The 21689-nt window shown below is 41.6% G+C and overlaps 3 protein-coding genes across 3 annotated transcripts in view; 2 read left to right on the top strand and 1 right to left on the bottom strand.

Annotated features, from left to right (window-relative positions):
* The window catches only part of LOC110982360 (HHIP-like protein 2), a 304779-nt gene that overhangs the window by 226723 nt on the left and 56367 nt on the right, over window positions 1-21689 (top strand). The gene's annotated exons all lie outside the window — the stretch shown is intronic.
* LOC110981962 (synaptojanin-2-binding protein-like) lies at window positions 1401-13538 on the bottom strand. Its single transcript, XM_022240032.2, has 4 exons — window positions 13325-13538; window positions 9333-9469; window positions 5328-5441; window positions 1401-4599 (listed from the first exon to the last, which is right to left on the bottom strand). Exons 1-4 carry the CDS (start codon window positions 13377-13379, stop codon window positions 4462-4464), a joined length of 444 nt encoding a protein of 147 aa, XP_022095724.1. The 5' UTR covers window positions 13380-13538; the 3' UTR covers window positions 1401-4461.
* Window positions 16055-21636, top strand: LOC110981414 (palmitoyltransferase ZDHHC22-like). Its single transcript, XM_022238978.2, has 2 exons — window positions 16055-16159; window positions 18093-21636. Exon 2 carries the CDS (start codon window positions 18104-18106, stop codon window positions 18992-18994), a length of 891 nt encoding a protein of 296 aa, XP_022094670.1. The 5' UTR covers window positions 16055-16159; window positions 18093-18103; the 3' UTR covers window positions 18995-21636.

Genomic DNA, 21689 nt, shown 5'->3' with positions numbered 1-21689 from the left:
AATCGCAGCAGGGGCATTATGGGTAATACTTCCTGTACATCCATGTGATTTGTTTCGTTTCTTTAAACGTTTGGCGCATGCATGACGGTACTATCAATACTATCTGGATCTGGATAGTTTAAAGAGCACCTCTAACTTAAGTAAAACATGTTTTCTCTGACTTTATCCTTTCAAATAAATAATTAATAAATCTTTTCATGAACGGAAAAAAGCCCTGTTTAGCTTGTTATAGTTGAGCTCTGAAAAACAAATGACACTGCATTCAATTTGGATGCTTCCATATTTATTTTAACAGATAAAATCAGATTGAGAAAACATATATTTTCCTTAGAGGTGATCTTTATTTGATTGAACAGCTCCAACAGGAACATCACTCAATTTAGGTCACTCAAAGAGACATCTAATCAAACAGCTTTTCTATCTGTCTTCTAAATGTAGATGAAGTTTGATCTGAATGTGATGTTATGGCAGCTGATTCCAGTCCCTGGTTGTTGTGGGGAAGAATGACTGCTGAAATCATTTCGTTCTCAGTTGTTGAAGGAACTGTTACTAATCTGAATCTGGACATGTATAATAGACATGCTGGACCAGGCCGCAGTTGAAGTTTCTATCGTCGATTCTCTGTTGCTTTGAATCTGGCCAGGGGTGGATCCAGGGGTTGAGGTGCACCCCTCCCTTTTTATCGGGAGGGAGAAGAAAATGAAGGGGCCCCTTCCTTGAAAACGAGGCCCCAGCTTCCAAGATCAGATCAGCCTTTCAATGTCACATCAGCGGCATAAGTATAAGGGGAATGGGGGCACAATCAACTCGGAGGTCTGTGCCACCCTCCCCCCCCCAAGAATTTAGAGAAGGAATAAAGATCCGTCATACGGTCAGCCTACAAACAGACAAAAAGTTGTAACTGACCGAGCCTACTGATCATGACGGCCCCCTGCGGACAGTATGGACCCATACTGTGTCACATTTGGTGTCGGTCCCAGGGAACTGAGAAATAAATTTGAACCCTCCGCCCTGGATTGGGAAGGGGTACCCCTAGGATTATCTGTGATTAAAAGGGGTTGAGCTGTAATTTGAAAGGGTTTCTAAACCTATACAGTCGTGAATTTTAATGTACATATATGTATCCCAGAATAGTTACAAAGGGGGTTAATGATTGGGTTGTGCTCCTTTAGGGAATTTATCATCTTGAAAATGATCAATATGCAGCACAAACAGTACCTACTTTCCAAACCATCCGGTGCCCCTTCCCCAATTTAGTTTTAACTATGTTCTTTTTCTGTCTGCAATTGCAGGTCATTTTCCTAACCCTGGGTTGTATTTTCCAGATCTCTAACTTACCTCCACAAACACCCAACCACAGTCTGAGCCAAACAAATAAAAAGAAAAGCTTGACCACAAAATCAAATAGCACGTAAGTCCAATACACCCTTTTTTTATTCTCCATCACACATTATGGGGTTCTGGCAAGGATTTGAAAACTGGAGGAATTTTACAGAGCAAGCTATGCATTTTGCAAGACCAAGCATTAATTTCAATTTAATTTATAACGACAGCAAAAGATTGTCTTCGCACTGTTTCCAAACTGGCAACTGCCTACATGAGACATACACATGCAGCTGTGGTTAAAAGTCTGTGTAAACTTGGACGGTAAGGTTTTTAATACTTTTTAAGGACCTATCTAATCCTGACAACTGTTCTTGTACAGCCGATCAATCAGAATATTTGCTGTATTTCCTTTCTCCATTATCAGGTTCATGTAAATAAAGTGAAGGTGCTGGCCGATCTGCGACAAAAAAAAGAAATGGTTTGCCAAGATATTGCACAGGCTTAAAAACTGTAATTAGAAACTTTTAGTCCAAGTGAACGTAAACTTTCAACCACTACTGTAATTGACCTATCTCCATATGCGAATGAGCCACACCCCTAAGGGAACCCTACGGAATTTCGCACAGTATGTTAACCCTAACAGTCCTCAATCCCTCACCTGTTGGAGGATTGAGGACTGTTAGGGTTAAGTAGCGTTTGTCTCTGATCTTACACATCCCACATCTGCTTTCTATATCATGCAATTGGACAACAGTTCACAAGTTGCACTGATGAGATTCTACCTTGACGGATCAATTACATGTATGATGAAAAATGTGCACACAGTAGCATACACAAATGGATTATGGATAAAAAATCTTCTCTTTTTTTCGACTATGAGGAGTCCTCAAGGAAGGCCAAAGTTATAAATGAATGCATCAAAACCAAACCGAGAATACATTCTAGCTGTACATCCCACTTCATACAAACCACTCCCAGACTTCAAAACAATCATTTTTAAAGGAAAAAAAATCTCTGGATTATCTAAGACACAACATACATGTACATGTAAACAGAGTTTAAACTGTCTATCAGCAAGCGTCGGGAAAATAAAAAGTCACTTCTGGGATTCAAACCCACCGTCTGACGATCTGATAACCGCAAGCGTAACCACTCGGCCAAGATACCCACCAGTTGTTTTGCCGAAATGAGAAAAATGATGCAGGTATCGGTGGTTGGTGTTCGAAATTTAAATTTTCTCCAACTTTACACTCTCATACATACCTCAGTGCTCTTTCACTCTAAATCATCAGATCTAAAATTTCAATCTCTGCACTGAAGTCTAGATAAACTAGAACAACACTTTCATTATAACAGTCCAATCAAAACATAGAAAAAAGTGTTAAACGACTTTTAAAGTCACCTGTCTCTGAGAATTCTGCAAAAAGTATAACAAAAGAAGACCTTCCGCTGGCAAAGAAGAGACGCCACAAAATGCTGCAGAAAACTAAAACAGGGAAAATCTAATGGCATCCTAATTTTGGTTTTGCAAAGTAAATATCTGATATATGATGAATAACAGTCGAGCATGAAGCCTTTCTTTTCCATGTTACATAATACACTTGAATATCGTAACATCCAAGTTACACTGCTTTACCCTTAGTTGTTCAACCAGTAAAGCATGCAGTCATGACATCGAATAAAACTGAAAATGGAGGTAGGTGGGGGGGTGTGGCCATACAACCCTACAAAACAGGGCAAAACTTTAACATCGTAGCAGGGTGAGCAATACAATGGTTACTAGAAACCAAGCAACCAATAACGCACAGTGTAGCATTTTAGTTAGTGATTTACTCTGCTTCAAGATCTTGTTTGCACATCTCCTTTTGTAATCCTACTGGTTATCTTATTTTTCTTATCAGATTCATGCATGTACATGTAGGTATGGGCCAGTACGATTTAACATATGAAACTAAACATGTCATCCACCAGACACAGTAGAGGATGGCGCATTGTTGATCACCGGTATGTTTTCAGTTTTTGAGAACAGATCGGTGATTTGGAAAAAGAGTTGACATTAGAAATGGACGTATTCACATGTAGTTCTGGGGTCCCTGCAATGTCAATGATATGTTTATTTCTATTCATGCATTCAAACGTATACATGTACTGTTTGGTGAAACTCAAAATTACTAATTAATACAATGTATAACAATAATCAGTGATACACAGAAGGACCACTGTCTGTGACTGCATAGTTGCCAGGTCCCTTATTTCGCCGCTTACTGTGATATAATGGTAGGTGGCAAAATTAGGGACCTAGCGACTATGCAGTCACAGACCTTAGCCTTCCATAGTAAGAGAACCCACCCAGAACTGCTGTGAACTCACGTTTGCACATCAGTCAACCACAGCTGTTAATTTAGACTGTTCCAACGTGGCATTATATCATGAATGACTTTCACTACATGTCCTTGTACATGACACTGTGGGGAAGTAGTGCTGAAGAAATGCCAGGTGCACCAACTGACAAACATTGGTGACAGTACCAAGCAACACACGACGCTATCAGAACGCAGCGAAGACGTTAGGGGTAGAACACCGCAATGACTACACCCTACGTGGTTTTTTTTTAATCTTATGAGGAATTTTCATCCAATTTCTGTGCACATCACTAGCCGAGCCTACATTCATTCAAACTTCAACTTGAACATGAAAACAAAATAATTTACACATTATAATTTTATAATTCTGGAATCCATCGCAAACTCGCCGTCGGTTTACCGTCAAAATTTGAACACCTTAGAGTAGGAATACACACTGAGAAAAAAATAAAAAAAGCAAAAGTAAATTTTGCTTCGTTTCTTTCATCCCCAAGTCAGTTTCAGTCAAAGCGCTGGGCAACATGTTATGCATTACAAGCTCTTGACCCAGACATTCATCCTTTTGGCCTGTAATTACAAATATTTACATGTACATTACATTCTAATTCAAAGCCTTTTTGATTACCTGACAATTTGAACCTGTAGTTTCCAAATATTCAAATCCACCTAAAACAAATGAAGTCTGATCAGACGGTGTATGTGAGTTGGAAATGTGCATCTGTAAAACAGGGAAAGCATTGCCTACATTTTTTCCCCCCATTCTAGTTTTTCCTCAGTGTTTGCGGTACTTGATGACGAAATATATTGCCCCTATTGCAGCCAGTCCAGCGCCGACTACAGCCACCCACTTCCAGGATGTGCCCTCCGGGACGAGGGGTTTCTTCGCTGCTTCAGATATGGCGTACTTTTCCTGTCAGAGGAAGAAGGACGGACACACACACATAAGCTGGGGGATCAGAGCGAGGGTCTTCAGCAATGATGCTAAATATTTGACAACTTTCAGAGTACGGGAGAGTTATGATTTAGAGGAGAGAGGGAGTAGGGTTCTAGGGGTTCAAGGGACTGGGGTGATTTCTCCAACCTAGCAACTCAGCTTTGGCTTAAGCCTGAGGCTTCCGATGGGTGATTTTGGGCCCCTGATTGGCTTGCAGCAATCACAACCAAATTACTTAATCTGGGCAGCTATTAATTTGAATCTGGTTTAAACGTTTAATCCTAAAAGAACCGGGGGAAAAATGTTGCAGTGCTTGTTTTTTACCTGAGCCGAACCCCGTATGTAACTCTTTGCAGTCATTTTGGCACCAATTTCGTGAAAATTAAACATACATGCAGTACCCATTTGCCCAAGACAGGTTAGCCAAAAATGTGTGCTTTTCCACTGCCATGCTCAATGCAAACGGGCTGGCGCCTGTGCCAGAGAAACTGCAAGATACCTTACCACTGGCCTTGAATTTCAAATGACCATCAAAACAAAATCAAACCAAATTGAAATGGTCTCTTCACGAAAAGTTAGCGCACAAAATACACTGAAACTTGAAATGCACCACACAAATTTGGGTTCAGTTCTCCATGTTCAGATCCTCTGTCCTCTTAACTTCCGTTACCTGCCGGTGCAACACATCACTAAAATCCACTCACCCTCAGTATATCTTCAGCGCCATGCTGCACAACCAGCACGACTTTCTCGCCAGAGTTCACAAACTCATTGACTGCATCCTGGTGGGGCACATTCCGCACATCCTTGTCATTTATCTACAGGAAGGAGTGCGGGGGAGGAAGAGAGATGACAGTTTACCATGGCATTCAAGACTGAGCTCTTAGTGGAGGTCACGCTCGGGAAAAGGTCAATTTGCAAATTACCGCTGTGCTGATCAGGGTGCAGGAGTTGTGCTCAAGTTGCCCAGGCCACTAACATGTACGTAAATATGTAAATTATAAACTAGGCTGATGGAAAAGTCGTAGGACTTGCAGGAATTCCTCAGAATTGCAGGTTTTGCTACCCGGTACATGAAAATACCACTCAGCAACAGGAAACCAACTTGAAAGTCTATACACGTACAAGTACATACTCCACATGTAGTCAGTGCTGGGGAGGAGAATTTTAATCAAATTTTCCCCCTTTTCAAAGGTACCAGTACCTGTAAATGTACAATGTGTGCATCAACATGCATGTGACCCACTCTGTGAAAGTGAGTCACAAGTTATCAGAGCCATGCATGTGACCCACTTTGTGAAAGTGAGTCACAAGTTATTAGAGCCACTTTTGACTTTTACTTTGTACATGCATTAGATTGAGGAATATGAACTCTTTGTTTAGATGCGTCACTCACAATTGAGTGTGATGAAAATGGACGTTGTGTAGTTTTAAAATGTTCAGGATTCCTGTCGCTTAAACACTGCGCAAGATTCTTTCAAAGGCTTTTAACTCAAAGTAGCTCTGGCGACATGTGACTCATTCTTGCAGAGTGGCTCACATATACATGTAAAGCAAAGCCCCACTAGCCCTTCATAGAAATATAAAAGAAAAGAGAAAATGCCAAATTTTCACTGCTCATCTGACTGTTTTCAAAATCAAAAGGTTTGCCACCGTAAAACTTGAGTCTCTTACGTCAGAAGGACACTGTCTACATGATCACAAAGAGGAACAAAAGAAGTTGACCTGTACCTTCCCCTGAGCCAACTTAAAATAACTCCTCAGATTCTGAAGTCTGACTCATGATTCATGATCACTGGGGCACCCAGCAATGCCTGCTGGATGTCCATCGGATATCTAAATCTGGCTACCTTCCCCCATGGAATAGTTGCCTTCAGTTAGTTGCCACGGCATGCATCACTTGCTACTAGAGTATTAACGTCAATTCAGTAGCAATGAGCTAATGGTCAGAACAGGTAAATCACAATACTGACCATATACATGTAAGTCATGTAAGTGGGGTTAAAGCTACCGTACTCGAAAGGTTACAATGTACTTGAAAACGGGTCCTTATTGTTCCATTAATATTTCCTGTTACGTGTATCTTGAACCTTCAACTACCTGTCATGACCTACATTTACACAATATTCTAAACAGGGTTAAACAAAGAAAAGGCGTACCGGTACAGATGTACATTGTATTTCAGCGATTACAAATTATGCAGACACATAATTAACGATATACAACCATGTACATGTATGTACGTATCATTCACGGCTAAAGGAAAAAACTCATATTCAAATTTCGGGTGTGCCTAAAAATAAAGCTGGGACCATAAGTGAAAGTTAGAATGTCTAATCTATTCACATAATAGAAGGCCAAACAACCTACAAAATGGTGTTATAAACAAGTCTCATACATGTAACTGGTTTGCACCTTGATTTCCAGTCTAATACCTTTTTGAAAGAGGTTCCAATTTCTACGCAAAGCCATTTGTGGACTGCGGTGGTTTAAAAACAGGTGTACACAAAATGAATGCTACAATACCAGTTTGACGGAAATCTCCTTTGGAAATCCTTTTGCATAAAGGATTTTTGTTGACAAAAATTCACATGCAAAACAAGCCAAATTTCAGGGTGCAAGAGCCTGTTTTTCCCTTCCTCCTAACATACTGCAGGGTACTCTCAGTTCGAAACTTTTAGGTCTGAATAGTTTGAAACTTCATGGCAAGAAGAAACCTTGGCAGGTATATGTACATACATGTACATGTGCACACAGTCAAACAGTGAAACACATCTGCATGTAATTGAAAAAGGAAACAGGTGGTTAAAGCCTTCAAACACTACATGTGGGTCATCTATAGGACGTGTGATCTAAGGACAGTAGCAAAAGTTGTACATGAGTTACGATGCACAGGAGCAATGATGCACATGAGCATTCTTGATTGGGGCTTTTATGCATCGGAGTGACGTACACAGTACACATGATACTTTAATGTGTTGTAACCCACACTTAAGTATGCGCACTTCATGCATACATGTACTCAGTGTAGTCCAAAAATTTGTATTACGGTAGCTAGAACTAAATCCACGATCCTCTGCACTACACGTACATGTAGTAAGCAGAAGGTTGAGGACCCGAATCCTAATGGAGTGGCCCTACTTATTTTTTTCTGACAAACATTTGGAGAGCACCGATCTGACAGTGCTCAATGAATTCAGACCAGGAAGGAAAAAGCCAGAATTACAGTGCATGTACATGTACATACATGTACACGTTACTGCGCCAACAACACATTACATGTACATGTAAGTGCAGAAGGATTCTTAAGAGTTTGGTTAACACTGCATAATAAAAGGAATTCTGTAGCTATGGTAACAGAACTGTTGACTGGTTGTAGTCTAATCCATTACACTAATCTGCTGCGTTGGAAACAGGCACCAGACCAGTCTGTAATGAATGGTTCTTGGAGTTTATTTCTCTTTTTAAAAACCCTACAGGGTATGAAATACCAAGAATGGGAAAGCAAAAACATCTGTGGAAATTAAACATGGGATCTGATTGAAAAGGTAAAGAAATTAAAGAAGGGGAAAAGTTTTGATGAAATGGTCAACATAAGGTTCAAACTCAAGTCCACATGCTTGTTGGGTAGCCTTTGATCAAGGCGCCCACAGCGAAATGAATAGTCAAGACCACACAACGAACTGCATGCAAGCCCGAAATTAACCATGCATGTGCATGCAGTAGCCGAGCTGTGTGTGTCATGGACTATCTGTGCACGCCGCCGCAAGTGCATTTGGAGCTTTATTTCCAGAGGTTTATCTGAATTATGCAATATGCTAATGTTATGAATTGTTCACATTTCTCTGAACCAATCGTGTTTTGGGGGCTAAGTAGTCTGAGTGTGTCTAGGCTACTTACGTTCATGAAGTCGCTGCACAACGGTGCGGCCTGGTATTATTGAAACTTTTGCCATGTCCAGTTAGAAGATTGACAAATACATGTGTACGTCTTGACCCTCCAGAACAGCCTTCACGGCCAACATTTTCTAAGGTTTCAATTTGTTGATCGGAATCCCAAACTTCAGTGCTGCATATTTGAGGCAATTCTAAAAGAGATTGTTGTCTAGAGCTTACACCACTGCTGGAAAGGATGCCACGTTGAATGCGCGTGGCCATTGTAATGATGAATAATTTATTACATGCACGACAGAGGCGATCGTTTTGATTGGAGGAGACTTATCCATACGCACATATCGTATCTGTTACCGAAACGGTAGCAAATGTAAAGAAAAACATAAGCTATGTGGGGCAGAACTGCAAAGGCGTGTGGGGCGTGCGTGCGGTTCGTTGTGTAGTCTTTCTTCGTGCGTTGGTTTGGTGCTCAAACTAGTCTCCTCCAGCTCCTCCCTCTTGAGCAACTATTCATTTTGCCGCGGGCACCTTGATCACAGGCTAGCTTGTTGCGATGAGTGTGCATCTACAAGCCAACTGCATCACCTTGATGGCTCAAGGGAATCCAACTCCTTTAAACTACTGGCAACACTTCTTGTATGCCGGAAATACAATGCCGGATCTGCAGACTTTGGAAGTCGAGTTACAGCTCACCTGATTTTAGCCACTTCATGTACCGGGACATAAAGAGAATATTACATGCAAGCTAGATTTCGGGGAACAAGGCTCGCTACAGCACAGAAAGAACCCTGACTGCAGACTTCCTCTGGCGCCTACCTCCAATATCTTGTCCCCCTTCTGTAGCCGCCCATCCTTTGCCGCCGCTCCATCATCTCGGATCTTGGTCACAAAGATGCCTGGGTCACGTGGCACATGTGGCTGGTCCCTCCCACCTTTTATATTGAAACCTAGTCCTGGACACGGGTAAAAAATATTTCGGTATTGGTTTAACTATACTTTCTCACATTGGAACCTTTCTCCCCCAAGTGTGAAGCAAACCTGGAATATACTTGTTCATTTTGGGACACTTCCTTTGGGAAGCACATTAGCATGTAGATGCCATGTACATGTATGTTCCCAAGGGAAACAAGAGAGTGTATTCAAATACATGCAATGGGGTTTTCCAAATTTCAACTTCCTCTTCATCATGCACTTTATATTTCAGCTTCAGGAATTCCCCAGGTCAAGAGTGCGTGCAATCCTGTGACTCAATCCAGGCCAGTAAGCAAACTTCTCTCACAAGTACATGTACACGTAATTCCAATGAGTATTTTTCCCTCTCACAATATGAATAGAAACCCCCCAAATGAACATTGTCCTCTGGTAATGACATCACGGTAACAGCGCCCTCATTTGTCAGGGGAACCACAAAAATTTCTAAGGGCGTCACTGACTTCTAAAAAGTGGTAGGGGAGAGGGGCCATACATGTAATGCATGTACCTCGGTCAAAACTTTATGCAAGAGCAAAGTGAGAAGCCCTACACATTAATTAAGGGCCCCAGCAAATTTGGGGATTCTACATGTATTTGTGCAAACATGTACATGTATAAACATAAAATAGATGCTCAACTGTGGAACTTTCTGACCACTTTAACCAATTTGTTTTGAGGAAATGCTTTTGCAAGATTTATCTACCGGTGCATGTATGTACATACGGGTAGAAGTGCGACAAAAGTAGCTGGGGGCTGGACAAAGATACAGTGGGATGACATCCCACATGCCCATCCCCCGCTGATTGATGTCCATGGAAAACGTTTAGTATTTAAAAAAGTGAAGTTTGCAGTGACATATGAAACGCAGTTTTCTTCCATGTACACTGTACATGTACATTAATTGAGGAGAAGTACATGTAAGACATTGCAAGAAGCATGGTTTCAGGTACAAATTTGCATGATCGTGATCACAGACCCTTTAAAAAATTCGAGTTGACACTGAACCCAATCAAGCCAAAATTGCACATGAGGCAATAATTTGGAAAAGGACCAATTTCTCCCCCGAGGAGGGAAGTAACCATTTCACTAAGGCTGCTCAAAGTAGGAAAAGCCTTTGTTTCCAATACGAACAGGGAGTACTGGAAGTTACTCCAAAATCTCAGAATTCTGATGTTACCTCTTGGGATTTAACTGATGATAGAGAATCCTTTTCAGACTCTCTGGCATACTCGTTTCAAGGGGCTGGTACTGAGAACAACATAAAGTGCGCATACATGTAAGTTGAACGCTATGAAACCTAAAATTAAATACACGTACATTAAAAAATTTAACAAAAAAATTTAATTAATAATTTTAAAAAAGGCTGCTTTAAAAACCCATAGCAAAAACCCATAAAAAGTCATATATGCCTCAAAGTCACACAGAGCACTAGTAACTTGAAGTTCTGCAAGTACTCAGAACTAAGTAGGACTATGCACTGATGCTCAGAACCACGCCTATCAAGAACAGTACAAGTGTGCTCAGAGCTGGTAAAAAGTGTCTCAAAGTCTCCCATTGTGATAGTGGATTCGGAAAGACTTCCATACACGGACAACACTAATCTGCCCTTAAAATGGTACAACAGCCATCAGAAAGTGATAACGTCCCAAAAAGTGAAATTTAGAGCGGAAAATTCCAAATCATTTACTTAGAAAAGACTGAGGTTTTTTCTGAATCTCACATAGCCTACTAGTACTAGGTTTGTGCACGGGGGCATGACATGCCGTCCGTACCTAGGCCTATAGGGATGTTGGACAACTCGACCGTTTGCCAAGTCGGCTTCAGACAACTCGACCGATTGCCAAGTCGGCTTCAGACAACTCGACCGTTTGCCAAGTCGGCTTCAGACAACTCGACCGATTGCCAACTCGGCTTCAGACAACTCGACCGTTTGCCAAGTCGGCTTCAGACAACTCGACCGTTTGCCAACTCGGCTTCAGACAACTCTACCGTTTGCCAACTCGGCTTCAGACAACTCGACCGTTTGCCAAGTCGGCTTCAGACAACTCGACCGTTTGCCAAGTCGGCTTCAGACAACTCGACCGTTTGCCAACTCGGCTTCAGACAACTCGACCGTTTGCCAAGTCGGCTTCAGACAACTCGACCGTTTGCCAACTCGGCTTCAGACAACTCTACCGTTTGCCAACTCGGCTTCAGACAACTCGACCAGTGAGATCTCTACACATAATATAGTCGTTTTCCCAGTTCCAGATCACGAAAATTATTCAGTCAGATCGCAGCTGCCGAAAATCCTGAAATTCAGTGAAATGTGGTCACCATCCATCTTGTGTGTTAGAGATACATGTACTACCAAATTAATTTCAAATTTTAAACTTCCAATTTGGACGTACAGGATCAATGAAAGTGGCGACACTTGTCCTCGTTCTGGATCAGTTTCAGAAAGTAACCACACGAGTGGCAAATCCATTTTCAGCCAGAACCATTGTAAAAAGTTTACTTTCTAATGAAAAAAAATCATAAGAATTCCACTGAATTAAAAAAAAGTGAATCTTGCGTAAATTTCGACTTACAGCGTGAGCAATCAATGATACTACCTTGTACTGCAGTGGACGAACCCATTATGTTATGTACATTTCTGCAATGTCCGTATAGTAAGAGGAGTTTGAAACGACTGTGCGCATGCACTTAGTGCGTAATCCAAAATTAACTTTTCGGCCAGTTTTAATGAAACGCAACTTTGAAAGTCATTATAATTACACAGACAATGGATGCAAAAGTTTACGTGAAGGTTTGTATGAAAGAAGTATTTGGGATCACTCGAAGTGAGTGACATATCGCCCAGTAACTATTCGTCAATTTTTTTTCCGCTACCTTGTTTTTTGACAAACCCTTCACAAATGTCAAAGTGCAAATCAGAAATTGGCCAAAATTTCTTTTCTAGAAATTTTCAGAGAACAAGTTTTGTTCAACGAGAAGCTTACATTTCACCTTTTGACAAGAACCTGTCTAGAATGTAGAACTAAAAGACAACACAAAGGAGGTAGGTTTTTATTTCAAACGATCCAGAGCTAGGTACATGTATACGTGGCTGGGTCAGCGCGGGTGCAAGATCGATTGAATGAGCAAAGATTGACTTACTACGGCAACCATTTTTATAATACTTCAGAAATTAGGCTTGTCTATCTACTACGTGAAATTCCATCCCATTATTATTGGCTTAGTATTTCACACAGTGGCCTAAGCAGCAAACTGGGCTGAGCGGAGAGTGTCCCAACAGATGGCTTGTCTCAACGGACAACTTGTCTCAATGAACGACCTGTCTCTCCCTTTTACGCACAGACGGTTGAGTTGCCTCAACAGTCGAGTTGTCTCAAAGGTCGAGTTGTCCGAAGTCGAGTCAGCAAATGGTCAAGTTGTCCGGATCCTGCCTATAGTATATGGAACTCTTCCCATTCCCCATGTATTCTTCCAATTCCACTTCTTCCATGCGTCTTTCCCTCAGACTGCACAACATTACATGTACATGTAAGTTACTGTACATCACAATTCACATAGCCTGCAGAAAAATCATTCTCTTATTAATACGAGAAATGTACCCATGGCATTGTGGGGAACCTCGATCTGCCTTTTTAGGGGTAGGGAAATTCCGTCCAGTTATCCCAACGAACATGCACACTGTACGACCCCAATGTCCACGCATGTATGTTAGCCAGCTACAGTACATGTAGGTCCCTACTAGTAATACTTTTTCATGACCTCGAAGTTCACGCTTAAAGCCGGGGTTTTCCAAATCTAAAATGAACATGACTAGCATTAGTCAAGGAACGAAGACAAACCTGTTGTCCCTCTTTCAAGCTCGATCCTATCTTCTGGCACATCAGCTAGGTCCATTGTATCTCAAAGAATGCGTCGATGACGATACTTTCTAAAATATCGTGTTGATGTAGGACGCAAATTGAGTGTTTTGGGGAGCAATTCCTCACACACTGGCAGGCCTGGGAGAGCTTCCAGACATGTTCAGGCAAGGTCGGCAAAAGGCAACAAAAGGGCGCCCTCTCTGTCGGAACGCCGCGCCGGCGCGCACGACCGGTGCTGGCCGGCCCTGAATAAAAATAATGTGGCAGCTCAGTTGCGCTGAAACTTGTGCCGTTGATAAAAAAAAATGAACTGCTACCCTGGGTTCCGATCGAACTTCGTCCGAAGTGCATTGAAAGCTTGATGTGTGGTACGTGTTGGCAAGCTTACAACAAACGTTCAGTGAAAAATGGATTGTGCTCAGTGCTCACCCGCGGCCCGCAGATTCGTATACAATGATAATGGACATGAGTAGAAATATGTACATGATTATGTCGGGCCTTGCATTGCATGTGGATTAATTTTTGGCCGTAATTTGTTTTCAATTAAGCAATTAACCAAAATTGCGTCCACAAGTGAAGTCGGGGCCTCTACGCAGGTAAAACCCCAAAAGAGTCGGGGCGGAATACATCCCTATACATTTTCTCCAAATTCAACTTCAATATTTGATTTCGTTGGTTGTTATAGGCCTACAGAGCCTTGAAGAGCTCGGGGTGTTATACGGCGATTTTGACATTTGTCAGTCAGTAGAATACATTTTCTTTTCAACTAAATGAGGACAGCTCAGCCGCCCTCCCCTAAATTCCTGCTGGGGTTGTGATTACTTGGTATCGAAAAAAAGACTACTTTTCGCAAATTTGGGTACCAGCTAGTGTAGCAGGACCAAACTATCTTTGTTGAATGCCGGCCGGCGAAGCATTCCATTGGGTTCTAAGAATTCAGAGGGAGCAAAGCTAACTTTCCCTTGCAGAGGTTTATCAGCCATCAGAAAGTGATAATAAATCCTAAAAGGTCAAATCTGGCCGGCCGAGAAAATATTGGCGCATTTACTCAATTTAAACAAGATAACATTTTTCAGTCCAGTCTCACAGAGTATCAAGTGGTGTCCAGAAATCTACTCTTTCCGAGTTTCTTTACAATTTATACTCAGATCCACCTCCGATTTATCTTCTAAATTGTTAAATGTAAGACACATGAAACCATGAATACGTAGATTAGATCGGGCCCCGGAGGTGGGTCTGGTCAATGGGGACCGTGACCCGCGCAAAAGGCGTTTAGCGCTAAGATCATAAAGCCCCATAGTAGCTTTACTGGTCCCATAAAAGGTTACATAAAGAAAAAAATTCCGAAATCTTTGGTTCCCCCAAAACTGGCGCATCAAAACTTGTTTTTGGGTCCGAACTTCGGTCCATCACTTTTATTTGGGAAAGAAATCTAATAATTACAGAGCTCACAAGGTAACTCGAAAACTACGGAGCTCTGGAAGTGCCGTCTAACTTGTTGAGATCCTAAAATGTTTTTCTCGGGATGACGACATAATAAAGGCAAGATGTTTACATCCTGAGATAATTTATCACGGGATGACAATATCATAAAAGTTGGATGATGCCATCCTCTGATAACTTATCATAGGATGATGACATCCTAAAAGTTGGATGACGACATCCTCAGATAATGACGATAATTATTGTCTCAGGATGTTGTCATCCAGAGCCATCCACCATGTGTGACGTCAACTTCAATACTTGTAAGAGGCGGTGAGACATCATGACGTTTTATCAGTCTAATTAATATCATGTATGGCAACAGGAGGACAGTGCATTGAAAAACACGCACATCTTAGACCACCTGTTTTCAAGGTGGTTTGTACGTCATGGCACCCATTGACAAATAATGTCATCATACGATTTTTACGATGTCGTTATCTCATGATAAAGTTACTCAGGATGTGGTCATCGGACTTTTAGGATGTCTTCATCGAATGATAAGTTATCTCGGGGTGTTGTCATTTCCATTCCAGGATGTTTTCATCCCACGATAAAACATCTCATGATGTCGCCATATTGCCCGTACATGTAATATGTCGTCATCCTGAGATAAAATATGCAGGATCTAAAGTAGGACGGGACTTCCAGAGCTCCGTAGTAGCCAAAGAGTACAGTCCACTAATTCAAGCCCCCATTGAAAACCGTAAAATCAGCACTGTTCAGGGCCCAATAACATGCAGGCCATCGCCAACATCCCTGAGATTTCTGATACACAAATGAAATTCTTGTCTGGTCACTTATCTTTCAATTTCTTTTCAATTTTTTGTGGGTTAACCAATTACATTTTTAATTATTTCCACAAAATCACCCCCAAAAAGTGATTTTTTTTCCGAAGTTTGATTGCAGCCATTTTTCAAGTGGCAACCCTAACTTTCTGGGCCACTTAGGACCATTTTCAACCGTAGTTTTAAGCCATTCTGCTCTCATATGAAAGCTCAAAGACCCAGGGAGTTGATCCTGGCAAGGATTTACACAATCTCACCATTTTGGGGGCCAAACAATCTCCTTTTTCAAAAGATGCTGCGGGGGCACTTTTAATGCTAATGACTGGCCAGAAACTCTCACTTGAATTAGTGGTCTGCACCCCAAAGAGAAAGGGCTTGGGGTCGGCTGGAGTCGAGTATGAGAACCATAATGTACTCTTTTCGGCCGGCTGGGGGCGCCATTTGTCGAAGCATTAACGGAGCATGAAGTATTACTGGCTGGATCGATTGTTGTGAGATTTTCTGACGACCTGTCGAAAATTATATTCAAGCAAAATTACCTGATGTAAGTATGATCATGAACCTTGTTGGTAGTTGATTGGTCATGGTGGGGATTGTATATTTGGGGACCCCGTTCCTATAATGGGAGACCTAGCCTAAGCAGGGCCTATACAAATCGCCTTAACATAAAGCGATTTAGGCCTAGTCCCACTTTTACTCGGACCGTGGAGGTGCTAGGTAGACGTACAACTTTCGTTTGGATTCACCGTGGTATAGATAGATGACGATGTTACCATACAAATTCGAGTCCACCATGTGTCATGTGTTAAAACACTCATAGTATTATTGATAGTTTCCTGGTTCCCCTCATAATTTCCCTTAAAACTCAAAACCCTGCCCTCTTCACATCATTAACCCTACACTTCATGCACTTGCATGTTTTTAGCATTACATGTACATAAATGTATTGATCACTATTTATGTCATACCATGGAGGTAGAATCACACCTCCATGGTCATACATGTATTGGGCCATGTGACATACAGTAATGCTCAATTGTGTTTTGAGGGAAATTATCAGGGGAAACTGTGAGACATGACATGACACATGGTGGAGTCAAATTTTCATGGGTGATTTATCAGTAAGAAAGTCACATTTCTCACAATTTACAATTTGATTTAGGGACCTGACCAGTTTTACAAGGGTTAAATGACAAAAAAGTAGGGTTTCCCCAAATATACCATCCCCGTCATGGTGATGTTTTGATGGGGTTAGGCCTAAGCTAGGCCTGCAGCTTGTTTTGAAACATGATAAATGGTAAACTTCTAGCACACATTTTTTTTTCAGTCCAAAAGTTTCAGACTTAAGAAATCTTTCATTGATTCTGAGGAGTCATTCTGGGGATGATGACAGCTCACAGTACTTACCAGAAAATATGATGTTATGAAGGACTGATGATGCATCCTAGCCAAAAGGTGCCCTGAAAACTGGAAGTTTTGTCATCTGTCGCGCTCAGTACAGCAGTAGTCCAAGTAACTTGGACTCTACGAATCGCTAGTTTAACATTTGGACATGGTGGGGCAACTATCAACTATCACCCAACCACATAAACCATGTCCAAATGTTTAAAAAGGCAATTCGTAGATCGCTCGGCCATGTCCAAATGTTAACAAAGGCGACTCATAGAGTCCGAGTTACTCGGACTACCATGCTGTTATGTCCGTGGGAGCACGTGGACAATGAACCTCACAGTTCTGGGGGTAGCTAAGAGGGTGTGTTGGGATGAGCAATTAGCTTTCTTTTACCCTATCCTTGGAGTTACATGTACATTTATGTGGTAAGTCACCAGGTCAGAAGTGGAGCAACGAACCTCACTCATAGACGTAGGACTAACAAAGTAGTTTTATATGTACCTGGTTGGCCCTAGGCCATAATTTTGAATTACATGATTGTCACATTAAATGTGGATTTTGTAGATGAATTTCTGTAAGACCCATTTGCTAATTACTTTGAAATCATTCTAGTGTACTAGTATAGGGTCATTCTATAAATTTGGGGTCCAATATTTTCCTGTCCCTGTTACGTCCGGCCAGCGATTTTTTAATGTTAAGAACCTATTCTTTAATTTCAAAGACTGAATGAGTTCTGCAAATTACCTGCCAAACAAATGAAAATAGTTTGAAATCAATATCAGTGATACATCCCTTGTCAAACATGTCAGATGGTATTCATGTCAGACAGTCAGAGGTAACAGTGACAGAAAAATATCAGACCCCAAATATATAGAATGACCCAGAAATCCCAAACCACTCTTATCATAACACAGCATTTTTAATTATCTTCAAAGTTAACCTTGAGTATTGAATCCTCCAACCCCTTAGAATTCAGGACTGTTAAGGCAAAGTTGTTGGAAATTTCTAACTTCCCGCAACAAATTTCCAACCAAATGGGATAATGAAATTGTAATGATTGTGGCACTTGAATATTCCTTTCTTAGAATCTTGCAAGATGGATGTTGGAGAGAAAGCTAAACAGATTATGTCGTATTTCACTGAGCCAAATATGATGAAACTGCTTCGCTTTGCTAACATCGCCGGCGTGGTGTATTTCTGGGTTGTCTCCTGTACTGCCCTGTACGTTAACCTGTTCTGCGTCCTCCCTGTCCTGCTGGCGGACGATGACTTTTGGCTGAGGTTTCACTGGTGGCTCTTCAGCCTGGCTGCATTCAACATGTACCTCAACTACTTCATCTGTCTAAGGAAGAACTCGGTCTACACGGCTGCAGGAACTAGGACGGGTGAGGGAGACGAGCTCACTGCCAAGGGGTGGGACCACTGCGTTCCATGCCAGCAGTACATCCCACCTAGAGCCCACCACTGCCCCATCTGCAAGCGTTGCATCCTCAAGCGGGACCGGCATTGCTACTTCCTGGGCGTCTGCGTGGGCCACTTCAACCAGAGGTACTTCCTGGTCTTCCTGCTGTACGCCACTATCGCGGCCCTACACGCCGCCCTCTCTTTCCTTGCGTACCTGAACACCAACCTGGCCCCGTTCCTCTCGGCCGGAGCCTACAACTACCTGTACCCGATTGGCACTGCAATGTGGATCTTGGGCTACATACCCACGTATCTATACGGAACCCTCACCTTAGCCTACATTTGCCTCATGTTAGGGATTGGCTGCTGTGGGCTGTTCTACTTCCATTTCCGGCGAGCGCTCAGTGGCCAGACCTCCCACGAGTACGCCAACCGAATCACCACCTACAATCGCGGATCACAGAGGAACTTGGAAGAGGTTTTCGGCAGGTACTGGTGGCTGGCTTTCGTGCTGCCGATTCCGCTGAAGCAAACAAGTGACGGCATTGTATGGAACAAGCCGAAGGAAATAAAGGGAATTTAAGCATCCCCCCTTCCCCTTGCAAGGGATGTGACGTTGACTCAGCTCAAGCATTCAAATGACACACAGTCTCTACATCTGTTGACAGGCTGTCCGAAAAGTTTGAACAGAATCCAACTTTACAGTGTTTGATGTCAATGCCATTTGGCCCTTCAGTTTGACCTTGCTTAGACACTGTGTCCGTCATGCCAAATTATTTCATTACAGAACACCAGAAGCATGACATGATCCCGTTTCATGCTAGATGTAGTTTAATCTGTACATTTTTCAATAGTACTAGAAAACAAGGAAATGTTTTTGTTGTTATCCATCATTACAATCTACATATGTATACACTTTGTTGTGCTTGCTTTCAACACACCTCTAGCTAAGAATTTACCGGTAGCTTACAGCAACTCTCATGCGCATCTGAAGTGTTGGCTGGTCATGATTTCAGTGATATGTAAAGTTTGGGTTACTAAATTATACAATGATTCCCATCCTCAACCCTAACCCCCTAGGCACTTTTTGCTAGGGACCCTCCTCAATCCTCCAAAATCCTCCAATTTAGGGGTTGAAAAAAATGGATTCTCCGTCATTTCTCCGAAATTTCCTGGAAATGTTTACTTGGAGGTATGCCTACAGCCTCAATCCTTCAAAACCCTCTGGCAATTTCAGTCATTACCGGTATGTTGAGGCAGTGCGAATGGAATTCTTGAACAGTGTGGTTGATTCAAGGAAACATCGGGCCGAATTTAAGCAAAAACCAACGCAGGTGTTGCCCACGACCTTCACACATGGCCTCCTTCGCAGTAAGCCATGCTCTTTTGTCATTCATCCCAAATCCTCCAAAACCACCTGAAGGATTTTGGAGGACTGAGGAGGGTTAGGGTTAACCTCCATGAAAAAAACATATTTTACATGATACAATACAGTACATGTCATGGTACATGTAGTTGTATGTAACGATTTCACTACAGTGTTTACAGAGAGGGACTTTGATGTTCCTGGCCATGCTAATATTTCCCTCCATGGAAATGGGTGCGATTCTTTCTATGCAGAGTCAGAAACACCATTTGACTCCAGTCTTTCGGGGGCTGTCCATTTGTGGTCATTTTCACAAGCATAGAAAATGTGTTTTCCTTGCTGTGAACGGTGATGATATACACTTTTGGGAGGGGTCAGGGAAAAAGGCCATCTTTTTGTACGGTCGTGAAAGGGATGAAAAAAACAGGGACAACCACTTAGCGCACACCAATTCATCTTGTCTTTCTGTGATAGTGTTGAGATTTGGTACAGTGGAGGAAAGGACGTAGCCTGTAGCACAGGACGAGGCTTACATGTACGAGACTGTGAAAAATAGGTGTTGAATCTGTGTCAAGTATCACTCTATGCATACTGATGACATTTTCGTAGGGCATAACTCAGTTAAGGGAAGGTTTTACTGACTGGTACAAACCACATTTGGGAGGGAAATACAAAAACTGAAGACACGACGAGGCATGGGCAAGCATAAACTAAAAATTAAATATTTACATTTGTCAGACAGTGCTACGTGAAATACAGTACGGTCATTTAATAACGCCTCCTAACATGCCTAGACTGCACGGTGAACAAAAAAATGATTTATAAGGTCAAAGTTCAAACTTTATACGGCCCTTGATTGGCTTTTTTATTGTAAGAGTGAACAAAGTCTTTTGAATTGGACTTTAGAATTTTGACCATTTATGTCCGTAGCATTCTGTAATCTGTACTTCATTACTTAGTGAATCAAAAATCCTTTAATTAATGCAGTGAATACATGTACTTGGAGCAGTACTCATTTTTATAAAAGCAGCAGGGGTGAGACTGGGGGAAAGGAAAATATCCACACAATGATGCACGGATGTTTTGAGAGCCCCTACAGCAGCACAAAAAGATTTGTGTGTGTTCTATGTCGACATTTTCACATGTACATGAATGTAAAACCATTTTTACGGTAAATTCGGCATTATCCAGACTTTAAAAGGTTTTGGGAAAATTCCTGATAAATCTCGCCCCCGAAGCAGAAACAAGCTGGTATAGAATGCGCTCTTTGGTGTGCAATTTACATGTACATGTGCAAGACATTTTCAATGCAAACCACACATTGCTGTTTAAAGTTTTCCTTAGGTACATGTACCATTTCACAGAGCTACATGTAATATGCAGAAAATTCCAATCAGTAAATCCTGATTGTTAAACAGGTGCATAACCAGAAGAGGTCAGGTTACAAGCATGGACATGGACGTAATTTACATGTTCGAAAAAGAAGCTTTATGGATTTCAATATGGGAAAAATAATAAAAAATTGTAATTTAGACTTCAAGAAAGTAAACTCTGATTATTACAATTATACAAAAACAAGTTCCGAAACAAGTAAAAGATTATGTCCTAGATATCATCCACCGCCAAGATAAACAGTTTTGAAATTAATTTTTTTTCAGATGTCAACATAATTTCATATTTGTTTGTTTTTTGCTTGTTGAACTTGAACGTTTTTTAACCTTGTGATAAACTTTTGTACTCATATCATTTTGTACTTACAGCAGAATTCATGGCCTATGGTCTGAAAATTATAGTCCAAAGTAGCAGCCATTTACATGTAACTCATGATTTTGTTGTGCAATTAAATGGAATACAATGTAGATGAGGCTGGATGTACATGTCGTTGATACTGGTTAAGCCTGCTTAGATGTGT

Source organism: Acanthaster planci, linkage group LG01 (genome assembly GCF_054643075.1).
Source record: "Acanthaster planci isolate LZ-2023a linkage group LG01, COTS_SCS, whole genome shotgun sequence".
Taxonomy (NCBI): Eukaryota; Metazoa; Echinodermata; class Asteroidea; order Valvatida; family Acanthasteridae; genus Acanthaster; species Acanthaster planci.
The sequence above is the reverse complement of the archived record's forward strand: the minus strand, read 5'-3'. Positions and strand labels throughout refer to the sequence as shown.